The sequence below is a fragment of the Hyperolius riggenbachi genome, chromosome 1, assembly GCF_040937935.1.
Source record: "Hyperolius riggenbachi isolate aHypRig1 chromosome 1, aHypRig1.pri, whole genome shotgun sequence".
Taxonomy (NCBI): Eukaryota; Metazoa; Chordata; class Amphibia; order Anura; family Hyperoliidae; genus Hyperolius; species Hyperolius riggenbachi.
In genome coordinates, this window is record NC_090646.1 from 578,887,552 (window position 1) to 578,906,232 (window position 18,681).

Consider the following 18,681-nt stretch of genomic DNA (forward strand, 5'->3'; position numbering starts at 1 on the left):
TGCCCAGTAGAACAAAGCCACTCTTGTACGACTTTTTTCCTCTGTGCACAAGTGCATTGTTTTACAGCGCATCCACAGACCTTACCCATAAATAACCAGTATGGATAAGCTTGTACAAGGATAGGAGAACAGCCACAAGAAGATAAGGGTCCTCTGCAGGAACCATTGACTTGAAGAGGATCTAGGCTGCTCCTAGACCTTCCAGAGGCTTCTGACTACGGAGGTATGTATTCTCATTTTATCCCTTCCTCTTCAATTGTTTGCTTTAAAAAAATGTTTTTCTTGTAGTAAACCAGTACCATAAATAAATAAAAACTAGACCAATAAAAAAAAATTAAAAAAACAAAAAACAGTATGCCTTCCTTAAAGTGAACCTCCAGACTAAAAATGGACTCAGCAGCACTGGAAAGGCCTGGTGTTTCTTTAACTGTTTCACAGCATCAGAACTTTTTTCTCTTATACAAGCTTCATTTTTAGCTGCACAGAAAAAAACTGCCCGGCATTTTTCCCCTAATGCTGTGCAAAGCATGATTGGGATTTCTTATGATGTTGTTCTCGTTCTGCTGTTTTGGTGCAATTTTTTTTTTTTTACATTTTGAATTTGACATTTGAAGCCTAGTGTGTGCAGCTGGGAGGGGTGATCAGCACACAGGACAGTTGGAACTGAGTCTCCTGCTTCCTGTCACCTCCTTTCAACCAAAAAGATGGCTGCCCCCATGACAAAGATGGCAGCTCCCATGAATCACAAACTTTTGCCTGTTCTTTTAAAACTGGGTGGGGAGGAGATGATATTACCTATCTATTCTAATTAACATAACTAATGTAACTTAATGACAGTATGTTTGTTTAGGCTGGAGTTCCCCTTTAAATCAATATTCATAACGATCATTTCTTAAAGTAGTATACTATTGCATACTACGGAAGAAGCCTCAGGGCATACATATTTTTGTTCCTAACATTTTAAAAGAAGCTGATCACATTGAAGTCAGTGGGGGTTTGCCTCTGATCAGGCCATTGAAAGGATATTGAATGACTGCCTGCCTGCTAGAAGGCCTCACATCCCTCCATGGAGTGTAACTGTTGGTTCATCTCCAGCACAGATTGAATTTAAGGAAAACTGGGAATATTTATACACACACACCGCACAGCGGGATGATAACTCCGTTTTGATGCCAAGTAATACAAAATAGCAATTACATACCATGAAAAAAACAACAATACGTTCCATTAATCAAATTCAAGGTTTCATTTAAACTATGTAATTTCTGCATTGATCCTAACAGCAAAAACCACTGAGATTAAAATTCATAAGCAGCGACATAAGATAAGCTCACTAAGGGGCCTATTTACAAAACAGATCAGGAGTTTCTTGTTCTCCAGTTTATTAAAGCGACTATGGTACCACTTTTACAATGCCATTATTTATGGGTGAAAGCCCTCCAATAATTCTTCAGAAAGTCATATTTTATGGCTGAAGTAAGCCCCAAAACAGACTGGTGCCTTTGCACACTCTTTTGTATCCTGGATGAACAAATTAACTTCTATGTTGAATCGCAGGTAGAGAAAAAGTGCAGGCACTCAGATAATGGATATTGTGCAGTGACGAGCTCTGAGAGGGGCAGGGAAGAGGCGGAGAAGTCGTGGAATTTTGTCCCGGTATTTGGGGGGTGCTAAAGATAAAGGTCTAATAAGATGATTTTATAAGGCATAAAGGAGAATTGTATGCTACACAGAAGAAAAAAGCGATGTGTGCTCAGACCAGTCAACTCCTGACTAAATACTGGCTGCCTCAAGTCATCTGACTAATTAAAATGGCAAAGCATATGCAAATTGCATTCGCCCACCAGAATATGCAGGATCTAACCTGTCCACCTAATCTTCCTGCAGGAGTTGGCCCACGCAAAATTTTGCATCTCAACAGGGGTATAAAGGAGAACTGTAGTGAGAGGTATATGGAGGCTGCCATATTTATTTCCTTTTAAGCAATACCAGTTGCCTGGCAGCCCTGCTGATCTATTTGGCTGAAGTAGTGCCTGAATCACACCAGAAACAAGAATGCAGCTAATCTTGTCAGATCTGTCAAAATTGTCAGAAACACCCAATCTGCTGCACTCTAGCCAAATCCGTACAACACCGGGCCATCAGCTAATACGGCAATAAATGCTTGAACGAGTGCAAAGCATGTTCCTCTCTTCTTTTCCTGAACTTCTATGTTGTAAATAAACTTAATCTTACTTTCAATTTTTTGGTAAGTATTAGCAATCTATTACAAATAGTAGGTGTGTAGTGATATGTATGTATGTATGTATGTATGTATGTATGTATGTATGTATGTATGTATGTATGTATGTATGTATGTATGTATGTATGTATGTATGTATGTATGTATGTATGTATATATATATATATATATATATATATATATATATATATATATATATATATATATACATACACACACAGGATCTTCTCAAAAAATTAGCATATTGTGATAAAGTTCATTATTTTTTGGAATGTACTGATAAACATTAGGCTTTAATATATTTTAGATTCATTACACACAACTGAAGTAGTTCAAGCCTTTTATTGTTTTAATATTGATGATTTTGGTATACAGCTCATGAAAACCCAAAATTCGTATCTCAAAAAATTAGCATATTTCATCCGACCAATAAAAGAAAAGAGTTTAAAAAAAAAAAAAAGTAAACCTTCAAATAATTATGTTCAGTTATGCACTCAATACTTGGTCGGGAATCCTTTTGCAAAAATGACTGCTTCAATGCGGCGTGGCATGGAGGCAATCAGCCTGTGGCACTGCTCAGGTGTTATGGAGGCCCAGGATGCTTCGATGGCGGCCTTAAGCTCATCCAGAGTGTTGGGTCTTGCGTCTCTCAACTTTCTCTTCACAATATCCCACAGATTCTCTATAGGGTTCAGGTCAGGAGAGTTGGCAGGCCAATTGAGCACAGTAATGCCATGGTCAGTAAACCATTTACCAGTGGTTTTGGCACTGTGAGCAGGTGCCAGGTCGTGCTGAAAAATGAAATCTTCATCTCCATAAAGCTTTTTAGCAGATAGAAGCATGAAGTGCTCCAAAATCTCCTGATAGCTAGCTGCATTGACCCTGCCCTTGATAAAACACTGTGGACCAACACCAGCAGCTGACATGGCACCCCAGACCATCACTGACTGTGGGTACTTGACACTGGACTTCAGGCATTTTGGCATTTCCCTCTCCCCAGTCTTCCTCCAGACGCTGGCACCTTGATTTCCAAATGACATGTAAAAGTTGCTTTCATCCGAAAAAAGTACTTTGGACCACTGAGCAACAGTCCAGTACTGATTTTCTGTAGCCCAGGTCAGGCGTTTCTGCCGCTGTTTCTAGTTCAAAAGTGGGTTTGTGCTTCCATCTGCTAAAAAGCTTTATGGAGAAGAAGATTTCATTTTTCAGCAGGACCTGGCACCTGCTCACAGTACCAAAACCACTGGTAAATGGTTTACTGACCATGGTATTACTGTGCTCAATTGGCCTGCCAACTCTCCTGACCTGAACCCCATAGAGAATCTGTGGGATATTGTGAAGAGAAAGTTGAGAGACGCAAGACCCAACACTCTGGATGAGCTTAAGGCCGCTATCGAAGCATCCTGGGCCTCCATAACACCTGAGCAGTGCCACAGGCTGATTGCCTCCATGACACGCCGCATTGAAGCAGTCATTTCTGCAAAAGGATTCCCGACCAAGTATTGAGTGCATAACTGAACATAATTATTTGAAGGTTGACCTTTTTTTGTGTTAAAAACACTTTTCTTTTATTGGTCGGATGAAATATGCTAATTTTTGAGATAGGAATTTTGGGTTTTCATGAGCTGTATGCCAAAATCATCAATATTAAAACAATAAAAGGCTTGAACTACTTCAGTTGTGTGTAATGAATCTAAAATATATGAAAGTCTAATGTTTATCAGTACATTCCAAAAAATAATGAACTTTATCACAAAGTATCAAAAGGTAAAATAGTCAATAATAAACCAGTAATGATAATATTATCATATATAAATAGCCTTATATGTCTCTAATACAAAAAGGTATTGACAATAATTGCCCAAAAAGGGATAAGAAATATCCTTGTAAAAATGCAAAAATGCATGCTAGTGGTAGGCAGTGGGGTTCGTTCCCCGTGGCCTCTGCCTCTTAATACTGTCACTGTGTTTCACCTTCCATGCACGTTTTTGCACTATGACTGCCAACCTCTATCATGCATATTTACAAGGATATTTCTTATCCCTTTTTGGGAGGGTGATGTCACATTTTCTTATAAGATATGCATTGCCTATATCTTATATTTTATTCATAAAACCTTAACATATAACAGTACTGTACAATAAATATTTACCAGACTTGGCATAAACCTAGAAATGCTGGCAGCTTGCCATATGCATGCAAGTAAGGAGAACATATAATTCTGCTAGACAAATACTGCTTTTAAAAAGATAAATAATTAACAATAGCAAACCTATAAATATTTTTTCTTAGTGACCTGATCTCAAAAGCACATTATGTGTTTGTGTTTTCTGGATCTGTTTAAACAGTAACTGTCAGGGTGTAAAAGCTAATTTAAACCTCTATTCTCCTGTGTTAAACAGTTTAGAAGGAAGCCAAAAAGGCAATACTGAAGTTAAAAATCTCTCTTACTGTAAAGTGTGCTGAACAGCAAGGCTGTTATTCCCAAGCTCTGTAAGGAGGCCGGCAGGACGCATAACAGATACTGCAAAGCATTCTGGGGCTGCTTCTCCCCAGTGCACTGGGTCATCCCCTTCATTTCCCTATCACGCCCTAAGGCTGCTTTCACAGTGAAAAGTTACAGGCTCATGTTACAGCAGCTTCTAACAGCAGCAGCCTAAACTCACAGCACTGAAAAATCACAGGGCACATGTTCCATTAGAGTATACTGGATGAGTCCGCTATTGTTCCTAGCCACATGGCTAATTACTATTCACTGCACAGTAGTGTTGTCCATTAGGATCTATTTTGTGAGTGGAATCATCAGGAAGCAGGGAGGATATGACATCACAATTGGCTTCATAGGAGACAGACAAACATGGAACCTGCCATGAGCTGTCCGGAGCATCATTCTCTGCAAATCCTATATAAAAATTCTGTGAAGTACAAACGTGGACAGTGAAATGCATATGTAATGTAAGTAGAGCCAATATTTAGCTACTGATATATGTGTTTTTTTTCTCTTAAACCCTATACCTAACAGCTCCTCTTTAAAGGGGTTCTGTGGAGTCATCCAATAAACAAAAACAGACACCTTACCTGGGGCTTCTATCAGCCCCCTGTAGCTGTTACGTCCCGCGCCGTCCTCCTCAGATTACTGGTTCCCTGCTGCCGGTCTCGGTCTAATTACGCGTGTCACCCGTCTGCACGGCCGCGCACGCTCCCGTCTCCAGGAGCTTACTGCGCAGGCGCAGCACAAGAAAAAGGCACACTGCGCCTGAGCAGTATTCTCCCGGAGACGCGAGCAGGAGTGTGCATTATTTTATTGATCTTTAATTTTATTTTATTGATCTTTAATTTAATAGGCATTGATCTTTAATTTTCATTATTCCACCAGTTAAGGCCTCTTGCACACTACATGCGCTTTCGTTTTTTTATCTGATCCAATTTTGTTTTCCGATTAAAACGTACTTCACGCTGCTAAGATTTTTAATCAGAATCCAAAATCAGACATCTAAAAAAAAAAAAATCGGAATCGCATTTAGTGTGCAAGAGGCCTTAAGTTGATCTAAATTCAGAACTTCCTCTCTGTGCTAAAAGATTAGGAAAAGCATGATAACCATTAGGGGATAAAAACCATTTATTCATTAAATTTACATGAATCCTAAAAAGACCCCCAAAGATTTAACTGGATTAACATTCAGGGAGCACCGAAAGGGTTAAAGCTTCTGTCTTTTCCTGTAGAGGTAGAGCCAGGGTGCTGGGAGTTAAACCTACTGATTAGGCACTCCTACAGATAATTACACTCTGATGTAGCTAACTTAACTAACACAGCGCAGCTCAGTGATTTCTATAGCATTTATATGTGGAATGAAAACTTTTCTTTGTGTACTGTGCAAGAGGTTGGATTTTTCGTAGAACACTCCTATTGGATTGCAAACTGTGCAATAACCACATTATACAGTAACCACTTCAGCCGGTGGGTTGTTTTCACCTTATGGATGCAAGCATTTTTCACATTTCATCGCTCCTCCCATTCACTCGCCAATAACTTTATCACTACTTATCACAGCCATATTATCTATATCTTGCTTTTTTTCAAATTACATTTTTGGGGAGTTTTTTTTTTAGTAATTCAGCTAATATTTTGTTCTCTTTGTATTTTGAAAAGGAAAAAAAAAAAAGAATTACACTATTTCTCTCCACTATAGTTTTAAAATAAACAATGCCACCGTAGATAAAACCCAAGCTTTTTTTTAGGCCCCCCCCCCCAAAAAAAAACAACAACAGACAAACACCATATTGGAAAGGGTGTTTTTATAATAGATCTCCTCGCCTAATTAGGTCTTTGAAATGCTTCTCATATGGCAGTATAACTACTTTTGTTCTTTATAATTCCCTTTTTACTTTACAATTCCTGAAAATGCTTGTCATTCAAGTTTTGCAAGTTTATCTTTATCATCCCATTTAATGGATATGAGGTCTCGTTGTACCATGTCTATAAACACCACTGCTGTGTTTTTATTTGCGGTACTAGACTTCTAGACATCTGCAGCAGTATCACTAACTCACCCCATCTATTATTATTAATGAATCTCGCTCACTATCAGCGTATTGTTTCAGAATGAATGTGAAAGAAAGTCTTTTTGGATCAATTATAGTTTATGTGAGGCCATGAGAAGCTTACGCGAGTCCTAATATCCCAAGTTACAGCTATTGCGTTCAGGGCTCATTTTAAAATGATTTACATCAGGGTTGGTTAATGCTGCGTACACACTTGCGATAACTATCGTTTGTAAGGAACGATAGTTACCAGACGAACGATATTGGAAAGATTGACATGCAACGATGGGATGCAGCGATCATCATACACATTGTAACGATCGTTCTCGCAGAAAAGAACGATCAGAAGGAAATGTTGCGTACATATTTATTAAAAATTAAAAAAAAAAACCACTAACATGGAGTTACAATAGATACAAATATATGATTGTTAACTTGAAAACAAAGCTTCATTGAAATGAGCAATGTAACAATCTTTACGGCTGCGCTACAAAGGAAGTACTGAAGCTGGGCAGAATTCAACGCAGGCGCATTGGCCCTTGTAACGATCGTTCTCGGCCGATGTCTGTACACACTATAGTTTTCCAACGATTGTCGGTAGATACGATCCGTCAGGTTGGATATCTTCATCTTCCCGATGTCGTTCTTTTGTCGTTCGTGTTAATGATCGTTGGGTAAAGTTCTTTCCCTGATTGTCGGCGGAACGATCGTTAATGAGCTGTTTCAAACGACCATAGTCGCCAGTGTGTACGCAGCATTAGTCTACATTTCTGCTAGTCTATTCATTATGCAGAGGAATTATGTCCCATGGATTTTAATACATAATCAATGTAGTCTTATACATCACAGCAATATATAGCAATATACTAGCAATATTAAGTCCAATTACAGAGCGACTATATACACACAAATAAAGAAACACAGAAACACACACACACACTAAAAAATTACTTATTTTTACAATATTAATTTGTAAATTGTTTAGTCAATGTCTGCCCACTGTAAAATCTAACCTCGCTACAATTTACATTCTTAAATGTATTATAGATGCTGGCATCTTTAGCGCAGGCAAGGTGAATCACTGTATAATTTTTTTTTTACTTTTTACTCCTCTGTGAAGTGAGCGAGAACATCACATGATCTCCCAGAGTGCTCTGGGACAGAAAGCTGCACAACATATTTGCCTAAGCCAGTGATGGATAACCTTGGCACTCCAGCTGTGATAAAACTGCAAATCCCATCATGCCTCTGCCTCACCGAATTATGCATATAGCTGTCAGAGTATTGCAATGACTCATGGGACTTGTAGTTCCATCACAGCTGGAGTGCCATGGTTAGCCATCACTGGCCTAATCTAAACATCGTTGTTAGGACGGGGTTACATGCCAATATACGGCAATATATAGTAATAAGAAGCATTTCTGAGGCTGAAGCCGGAATAATTTATATCCTAAATAATTTGTGACATTCTGCTAGGAATCATTGCAGTGCTACTTTAAAGGGAGTAAAATGAGCCATAAATTACTTTTCTCCTGTGTTGCTGTCACTTATAGTAGGTATTAGAAATCTGACATTACCGACAGATTTTGGACTAGTCCATCTCCTTATAGGGGATCCTCAGCAAGGTTTTTATTCTTTATAAAGATATTCCCTAAAATGCATTTAAACAATGATTCTGGCCAGCTTCCCTGCTCGCTACACAGTTTTTTGGCAGTTGGACAGAGCAAAAGCCTTTCACTAAGTGCTTTTGAAAATAAATAAATCCCTGAGAATCCCCTATGAAGAGATGGACTAGTCCAAAACCTGTCGCTTCTGTCAGATTTCTACTACCTAGTGTAAGTGACAGCAACACAGGAGAAAAGTAATTTATGGCTCATTTTACTCTGGAAAAAACGTACTTCTTATTTGTTTATGTTTGCACATATTTTAAATTTTACAATTTTTCGCCATAGTGCCCCTTTAATATTTTGAAGTTGGCAGCATTATAGCGCACAGAGATATGAGCAATGATGACCTGCAATTATATTCTGCCAGAAATGACAATTTTACACAAATGTACCTTTGATGTACAGTCTAAAGCTTATACAGGTTTCCAAGCTGTTTTCAGTCATGGGCATTGCCCACAAATGAACCCCATTTATTTCCATGAGGATTATTAAAGGAGAACTCGGCACAATCAAACATGGAAGACTGAAGAAGATTATCAGAAGACAACTACCAATTATGGGGAAACTCTTTTTGCATAACTCTCAGCCAAACCGATACCACCCAGGAGCCAGAGAAAGGGGGGGGGGGGGGGAGCGCTACAGTGTCCTACTAATAGCACAGTGCGTTCTGAAATAAAAGAACCATACCTGCATCACCTCATTGTGAGGAACATTCTTTCCATTTGAAACAGACTTGAAATAACTGTAATACACAATTGGGGCTCTCGTTTTTCCTTTTGTTTCCACATACCTGCATCACGTCCATAGAAATCGCTGATAAGCTGAAACGCCTGGCTGTATTCAAAATGTAGGCTGTCCATTCTTTCTATACGTATCCGGTCATCATCTCTTAAACTAAACCAATGGGAGAAAATAGGAGATATTAAAAACAGTGCTCTGTTTTTAGAGCTTCTGCACAACTAACACGGATCATCATCATTACTGTCATTATTATTGATTTATCTAATATCATATGTATATTATTAACTAAGCACCCCCTGCGGGAGTATATATATAAAATATCGAAAATGGTGATGTGAGTTCCCCTGTGGCAAGACACTGTACCCTTGAACATGATGGTAGCACACGAGGTGTCAGGTTTATGGCCCTTGATCGTATACACCAGTGGTCCTCAAACTAAGGATGTGGCCCCCTGAGGCTTTTTTACCACCCCCCCCCCCCCACACACACACAAAATGTATTACTTATAGATGCGGTCAGCTACATCTTTAATTGGTGGTCCGCATATAGAATGAAGCCAGAAAGCAGCAATTCGCTGGTTTCCAATCAAATTCCACATCAGGTGACACGGTTGTCCAACTGGACTGTAGGTTGTCACCTAGATATGCTTCACTGTCTGGCTCGCAAAGCCTTCTACATCATTTTATGTATACTCCGTCCCCCCCTCCCCAAGCAATCTGAAGTATGTTGACTCGGCCCTCGACCCAAAACGCTTGGGGACTCCTGGTATACACCCTACGATCAGAGGGGGTAATTTTTGATAGGCTTCTTCTACGATGTGAATGCTGGTGGATTTATAATTTACAAGCTTGTACTTTACCTGGCCTAAACCTCCCTGGCGGTCTATTAAAACAGCCAGGGGGCAGCGCAGCACTTTAATTATTTTTTTTTAAATCATGTAGCTAGCCTAGTGCTAGCTACATGATAGCCGCTGTGCAGTGGCATCCCTCCACCCCTTCCGATCGCTCGGAACCCCTCCGGCGATCAGAGCAAACAGGAAATCCCGTTCAGAATGGGATTTCCTGTTTGGCTTCCCTGGTTGCCATGGCGACGATCGGGATGATGTCACCGACGTCGTGACGTCAGAGGGAGTCCTGATCCACCTCTCAGAGCTGCCTGGCACTGACTGGGGTGGGGGGTGTGCCCCTCTAATGCGGCGGGTAGCTGCGAATCGGCGGCAATCGAGTTATGCACGCAGCTAGCAAAGTGCTAGCTGCGTGCAACAAAAAAGTGTGCAAATCGGCCCACCAGGGCCTGAGAAATCCTCCACGGCGGCTTAGCCCGTGCTCAGCACGGGCTTACCGCCAGGGAGGTTAAGCACTTAACGACCGCCTAATGCCGATAGGCGTCGGCGGGTCGTTAGTGGTTTTGCATGGAAACTTTCCATGCCAGTTCACGGAGGGCGTCTTCGTGAAGGAGTGTGCGAGCTGGCGATCGCGGCTCGCACATGTAATGTAAACACGCAGGGATTGTTTACATCATACGGCGCTGCTGCGCAGCAGCGCCGTAAGGCAGATTGGCGATCTCCGGCCTCTGATTGGCCGGGGATCGCCGGCATATGATAGGCTAAAGCCTATCCGGCGCAGGACGGATATCCGTCCTGCGCCGCTCAGATGGTGAGGGAGGGAAAGCCGGGGAGTGCGGAAAGCGCTGCGGAGGGGGGCTTTGAAGAGCCCCCCCCCCCCCCGGAAAGCGTGGTCAGCCGGCGGCGATCAGACCCCCCAAGCAGGACATCCCCCTAGTGGGGAAAAAAGGGGGGGAAGTCTGATCGCCCTGGCTATTTCCTGATCGGTGCTGCGGGCTGGAGAGTCCACGCAGCACTGATCAGAAGAAAATACCCTGGTCCTTAAGTGGTTAATGAACAAATGACGGTGTTGTTGCTGTGCCTCCCAGTGCCCGTTTTGTCTTTCACCTGTGGTCAAGGATGGCCACTATATTCGTATATCTATTGCCCCGTTGTCTCTTCCCCCATTTATTCGCTTGTGAGGGTAAGGGGTCAGTAGATTATTATTTTAGCTATTTCTCCTGGTCTCTGTTACCTGGGAGTTATGTTGTATATACAATTATGTAGAGGGTGTTATATTAGCAGTTTTTTTCTTACTTTTTGGATTTATTTGATATATAATGGGCTGTCTATAATACGGCGGAATTTCTGTGCATTTTGTTATTGTGGACATGGGGATTGGTTCGCACAGTTCGGGTTGTCTTACGGGCACTGTTCTCCCCAGGGCTAATTAGGTGGGTGGGCCGCCCGGCTGTTTTGAAACCCCGCCCGCCTGTTATGGGCTTGTCTGGGGCTTCTAAAATCCAGCACTGTAAACTTCACATAGGAGCGCTCCGTTGCCTGCTTTCAATCAGCGCCAGCCTTGCACAATAGCAAAGGGTTGAGGAGACACAGCCATGCAGAGCATGTTCAGTGACGGGCTGTCTCTAAGGCAGCCTCCTGTGCACTCTTCTCCTGCTGTGTGTGTCTCCCACTGGCCCCAGCTTGTATTATGTCTGTAGTGGTGCCCCTCCCCCTTCAACAATCACACTACAGGAATTTAGTGGAGCTGAACTCTCGCACAGGACAGAAGGAAAGCAGAGAGAAATGCACCCTGTATTTAGAGAGCGTAGCCTGTCTAATCTGATCTCTTCCTGTGTCACATGACTGTCATTTCAAATAGGGCAGATAAGCTCATTTGAAAAGCACTGAATGTTAACAACATGTCTGCTTCCAAAAAAGCAGGAAGTAGAAACAGTGCAGATTTATTGCAGGATTTGTATCAGCTGTAACAAACAAATGCTTTTCTTCGAAGGACAACTGAAGTGAAAGGGATATGGAAGCTGACATATTTATTTACTTATAGGCAATACCAGTTGCCTGGCTGTCCTGCTGATCCTCTGCTTCTAATACGTTTAGCCATAGTCACTGAACAAGCATGCAGCATGTCAGATGTCTCTGACATTATTGTCAGATCTGACAAGATTAGCTACATGCTTGTTTCTGGTGTGATTCAGACACTACTGCAGCCAAATAGATCAACAGGGCTGCCAGGCAATTGGTATGGTTGAAGAAGAAATAAACATGGAAGTCTCCATATTCTTCTCACTACAGTTGTCCTTTAACCCTCCTGGCGGTTTGCTAAAAAATCGCCAGGGGGCAGCAAATCTTTTTTTTTAATTTTTTTTTTTTTTCATGTAGCGAGACAAAGTCTCGCTACATGATAGCCGCTGCTCAGCGGCATCCCCCCAGCCCCTCCGATCGCCGCCGGCGATCGGCGATCCCGTTCAAAGAACGGGATCTCCTGGAGGGCTTTCCCCGTCGCCATGGCAACGGGGCGGGATGACGTCAACGACGTCGTGACGTCATAGGGGATTCCGATCCACCCCATAGAGCTGCCTGGCACTGATTGGCCAGGCAGTGCACGGGGTCTGAGGGGGAGGCTGCGGCGCGACGGATAGCGGCGGATCGGCGGCGATCGGGCACTGCACGCAGCTAGCAAAGTGCTAGCTGCGTGCAGCAGAAAAAAAAATTATGCAAATCGGCCCAGCGGGGCCTGAGCGGTGCCTTCCGGCGGCATAGCCCGAGCTCATCTCGGGCTTACCGCCAGGAAGGTTAAAGGTTATTGTGCTGTTGTGCATCTTTTAGAGCAGAGAGGAAGTTCTGTGTTCAGGTCTGCTTAAAAAGGGACCTGGGCACCTTAATCTGAAACAATCTGCTAGGTACACACAATGCAATTTTCTGACAGATTTACTGTCGGATCGATTATTCCCAACATGTCCTATCTGATTTCCGCACGATTTCCTATAGAAGTGAACAGAAAATCAAAAATCAGATCAGACATGTTGGAAATGGTCGATCTGACAGTAAATCTGTCAGAAAATTGCATTGTGTGTACTTAGCAGGTACATCTTCTTGCCTCCTTATCTTCCTTTTATTCTGTAAGCAGAGTTGCACTGGCCCTGCATTACCCCTTCGCCTGCCACCCGGCTGGAAAAAATGTCTGGGGAGAACACTGGGGCAGTGTTATTGCCTTCTGCACAAGGGTTACTATTGTTTGTTTATTCTTCTTTAATCGTTGGTACACTGTGGCCTCAATTCAGTAAGCTTTATCAAACGTTTGATAATTTACCTCATGTGTAAAAACTAATTTTGAATTCACTAAGATGTTATAGATTTAGTGAACATTTTATCGATAAAACATTTAATAAATCTATAACACCTTAGTGAATTCAAAATTAGATTTTACCCATGAGGAAAATTCTCAAACGTTTGATAAAGTGTTTGATAAAGCTTAGTGAATTGAGGCCAGTGTGTGTTTGTTACCAGCGCGGGGTTTGAATTCCAAACCCCAATTCTGTATTCTCAGTGCCCTGCGTTTTATTAGCATGCTGCATCTGGCCTTTGACATCAGGCTTCTTCCTCTAAGCCCACCCTGTGTCTTCCACCGAGACCATGCGTGTTGCTATGTGTGTGAATGGGCAGGCCATATGTAACGATTGGCTGGTCATTTAATTAAAGGCTTCAGGGATTAGATTGTGAGTTCCTCTGAGGGACAGTTAGAGATAAGACTGTATACCCTGTACAGCGCTGCGGAAGATGTCGGGGCTATATAAATACTAAATAATAATAATAAAAATTAAGACGGATAATTAACCAGCAGCTGGAGACCAAATTAAATTGTCTTCCTGAGTCAGTAGATATTTGCATGTTAAAAAAAAAAAAAAAATCCTTGCTCTTCACTATAAGTGAAGTTTTCTATGCCCCATCGTAGTGGCCTTACACCGATACACATTCAGCTCCCTTGATGACAAAGCGCCTTCAAAACCAAATGAAAAAATAATTCAAATGTTCACATTCATTCTCTCACCACTGATCAAATTTACAAAGGTCAATGAAGTTGCAGAGGAAAGGGCAGACTAAGCTGAAGCATTCTGTCCAAGAACAATTCACAGTAATGGACGTTTTGTAATTCGCAGCATGACTCTAAATAGTGTTCTGTATTAGCTTAGAGATGAATGAATTTTACAAGTTAATGTGAGTTCTGTTTGAAAGGAAGAATTTACATTGTATATTTCCCTTCCAAGTTGGCTAAAGAAGAGACCATTTTTAATAGATGTCACAAAGTCTACATTAATTAGCCTTTGTGTGTGTGACAATTAAAAAGGACCACTGACGTTCTGGAGCAAGACTGACAATTCACACTGCAAGCTGAATAGTGAAGACAATTGCAATACAGTCATGTTCATTTACATATGGAGCAGCATTTAAAGAGAGCCCGAGGGAAGAGTTACTGTATATGGAGGCTGCAATATTTATTTCCTTTGAAGCTTACCAGCTGTCTGTCTGTCTTGCTGATCCTCTGCCTCTAATACTTTCAACCATTGACCATGAACAAGCTAGTATTGGTACGGTTTAAAAGGACCAATGTTCTTATCGATCGTTCAAGGGTGTCTGCGCTATATTGTGCTGGCTGAGAATGACGGGGGACGCCTTATTAGGATCTAGAGGCTTCCCGAAGCAAGTATTTTTCTTTTAAGTCCCAGGTTCACATTAAAATGTGTAAATAGACATAAATAGTTCTTAGTCCACAGAATGCAAGACTCTCGATTAAAATCAATGAAACAAACAATATGATCAAAAGTAAAAAAAAACAACATTTCTTACTAAACCTGCACCTAAAAAAAGCCATAATTTGGTTTCAGTAATTTTACAACAATAAGCAGTCGGGTATTGTACCGCGTTAGCCAAGTCATCCTGATTTAAAACTTCTTGCTTTTACAACAATATTTCTATAGCGCTTTTCTCCCATAGGACTCAAAGTGCTTAGGCTCTCTCAGATTCAGTAGTTGGTAGTAGGATAAAGTATTCACACAACATATCTGAGCTGAGGTTGATTTTAAGATCTACGGTTTATGTTGGTAAGAAGCTGGCCAATGAAAAGTGGAGTGGGTGTGGGGATTTTTCATGGTTGTGGGGAGGAGGATGATCGCTTCCTGGTAGCGGGTTGGGTCGCGAACGGCGTTCTCGGCAGCGCTGTGTAGTCCCCCTGTGTCCTGTCTCCCCCTCTTTACAAATTGTCCCTCTGATCACTGAGCTTCAGCGTGTGTAAGTAACTTAAGAGGCTGCCTCCAAATCCCTGCAGTCTGATAGGCGGAGCGAACTACCAATCACGCCACGCTGCTGCTCTGTTACAGGCGCAGATGGTGCCACGGGCGAGACCTCAGTTCCGTCATTGGGAACTAACACATGCTGAAGCTCCGGGCCGAGGTTGCGTGACCGTGGCATAGGGGGACACTTTATATAGAGGAGGACACAGGGGGGCACATTTCAAAAATGGGAAAACAGGATACGAGGAGACTTTTTAAAGAGGTGGAGACAGCAAGTGCACAAGGGGACACTTTTTAAAGAAGGGGAGACAGAAAGGACACAGGGGGACACTGGAATGACAGAGGGAGAGACTGAAATGACCCGAAGGGAAACTGGAAGGACAGAGGGGGACATGGGGACACAGCAAGTACAAAGGAAGATGCAAGAAGACAGAGGTGGACAGCGGGCACACGGGAACAGAGGTGGACATGGGGACACAGCAAGGACAAAGGAGGACACAAGGGAACAGAGAATTTGGAACCAAATACTCAGGAATTGGTTTCAGATAACAGCTGGAAACTTAGCATTAAGAAAATGGGCATCAAATAGTGAGTACAACAATTCTTGTTCTGTCATTTTCTTTCCTTTTCCAACGCCATGTTAACTAGAAAAATGTTAAAGATTCATGTTTCAATTTTGTACGTATGTGTTCTGGGCACCACAAGTTTAGGCAACATTGAACCTGTTACACTTTTATATATACACTCACCTAAAGGATTATTAGGAACACCATACTAATACGGTGTTTGACCCCCTTTCACCTTCAGAATTGCCTTAATTCTACATGGCATTGATTCAACAAGGTGCTGACCGCATTCTTTAGAAACGTTGGCGTAAATTGATAGGATAGCATTTTGCAGTTGATGGAGATTTGTGGGATGCACATCCAGGGCATGAAGCTCCTTTTCCATCACTTCCCAAATATGCTCTATTGGGTTGAGATCTGGTGACTGTGGGGGCCATTGTAGTACAGTGAACTCATTGTCATGTTCAATAAACCAATTTGAAATGATTCGAGATTTGTGACATGGTGCATTATCCTGCTGGAAGTAGCCATCAGAGGATAGGTACGTGGTGGTCATGAAGGGATGGACATGGTCAGAAACAATGCTCAGGTAGCCTTGGCATTTAAACGATGCCCAATTGGCACTAAGAAGCCTATTTGTAGTGGAGATGAGTGGTACCCGTGGGGTCTTCTGCTGTTGTAGCCCATCCACCTCAAGGTTGTGTGTGTTGTGGTGTCACAAATGCTTTGCTGCATACCTCGGTTGTAACGATTGGTTATTTCAGTCAACGTTGCTCTTCTATCAGCTTGAATCAGTTGGCCCATTCTCCTCTAACTTCTAGCATCAACAAGGCATTTTCACCCACAGGACTGCCGCATACTGGATGTTTTTCCCTTTTCACACCATTCTTTGTAAACCCTAGAAATGGTTGTGTGTGAAAATCCCAGTAACTGAGCAGATTGTGAAATACTTAGACCGGCCCATCTGGCACCAACAACCATCCCACGTTTAAAATTGCTTAAATCACCTTTCTTTCCCATTCTGACGTTCCGTTTGGAGTTCAGGAGATTGTTTTGACCAGGACCACACCCCTAAATGCATTGAAGCAACTGCCATGTGATTGGTTGATTAAATAACTGCATTAATGAGAAATTGAACAGGTGTTCCTAATAATCCTTTAGGTGAGTGTATATGCCAATAACAATTACCTGTTACAAGAAGTACTATCTCCATGAAGTGTAGGGCAAGTTATTTAAAGGACAACTAAAGTGAGAAGAATATGGAGGCTGCTATTTTTATTTCCTTTTTACCATTACCAGTAGCATGGCAGCCCTGTAGATCTACTTGGCTGCAGCAGTGTCTGAAGTAAACCAGAAACAAGCATGCGGTTAATTTTTTCAGCTCTGACAATATTGTCAAACTTCTGATCTGCATATACTTGTCTAGGGTCTATGGCTAAAACTACAAGAGGCAGAGTATCAGCAACATAGCCAGGCAACAGTTACTGCTTAAAAGGGAATAAATATGGCAACCTCCACATCCCTCTCGCTTCAGTTGTACTTTAAAAGGACAGATGCAAGCAAATGAAAACAAAAAACCTACTTACCCGGGGCTTCCTCCAGCCCCTGGCTAAGGTCCTATGCCCTCGCCGCAGCTCCGCTTCCAGCCAGTGGCCCGGGGCCCCCTCCACTGCAGATGCTGACGGCATCTACTGCGCATGCCGACGTGGTCTAGAGTGTTCACTGCAGACCACGTCAGCACGACCACGAGCGGCTCTCGCACAGTAGATGCAGACCTGGTGAGGTCAGTTTCTGCACCGGAGGGGACTCCAAGGCACCGGCTAGTTGTGGAGCTGCGGCGAGGGCACAGGACGGCTGCCAGGGGCTGGAGGAAGCCCTGGGTAAGTTGATTTTTTTTTTAAGGATCTTCTCTTTCATGTTAAACCAGAGTCATCACCTCTCAGGTACTGAGCAAGAAACTCTTGCTGTTAATAATGAGTTAGGAAGAGTGGAAATACCAGGGATCGATCATTCACTGAACAAAATGAGGTTTACAAAAGGGATACGAGTGCGAATAAGCTCTTCTAAGAGAGGCTATTTTAGCCTACAGAACCTTTTTTACAATCATCTCTTGTCAAGAATTAAGAAAGTTATAATAAATAAATAAAAAACCACAACACATTCTGTGTCCAGCTGTCATCTATGCCAATAAAACCTGCCTCGGACATCCGAGGTGAAAATAAACGGATGAGAAAACAATTGTATGGTTTAGGGGAAGGGTACAGAAAGCTGTCTGAGATTTCAGCTGTCTGTTTCCACAGTTAGGAACATATTGAGGAAATGGAAAACCACAGGCTCAGTTCAAGTTAAGGCTCGAAGTGGCAGACCAAGAAAAATGTCGGATAAACAGAAGCAACGAATGGTGAGAACAGTCAGAGTCAACCCACAGACCAGCACCAAAGGCCTACAACATCATCTTGCTGCAAATGGAGTCGCTGTGCATTGTTCAACCATTGGGCGCACTTTACACAAGGAGATGCTGTATGCGAGAGTGATGCAGAGGAAGCATTTTCTCCACCCACAGCACAAACACAGCCGCTTGACGTATGCTAACGCACATTTGGACAAGCCAGCTTCATTTTGGAATACGGTGCTGTGGACTGATGAAACTAAAATTGAGTTATTTTGGGCATAACAAGGGGAATTATGCATGGAGGAAAAACAACACAGCATTCCAAGAAAAACACGTGCTACCTACAGTAAAATATGGAGGTGGTTCCATCATGCTGTGGGGCTGTGTGGCCAGTGCAGG

General features: G+C 42.3%; 1 protein-coding gene across 4 annotated transcripts in view; it reads right to left on the minus strand.

Moving 5' to 3' along the window:
* Positions 1 to 18,681, minus strand: part of MSH3 (mutS homolog 3) — a 246,423-nt gene that overhangs the window by 160,498 nt on the left and 67,244 nt on the right. For all 4 annotated transcript variants that reach the window (XM_068247988.1, XM_068247981.1, XM_068247994.1 and 1 more), the window contains exon 9: positions 9,242 to 9,345. In XM_068247988.1, coding sequence (XP_068104089.1) covers positions 9,242 to 9,345 — 104 coding nt within the window. The remainder of the gene's footprint in view (positions 1 to 9,241; positions 9,346 to 18,681) is intronic.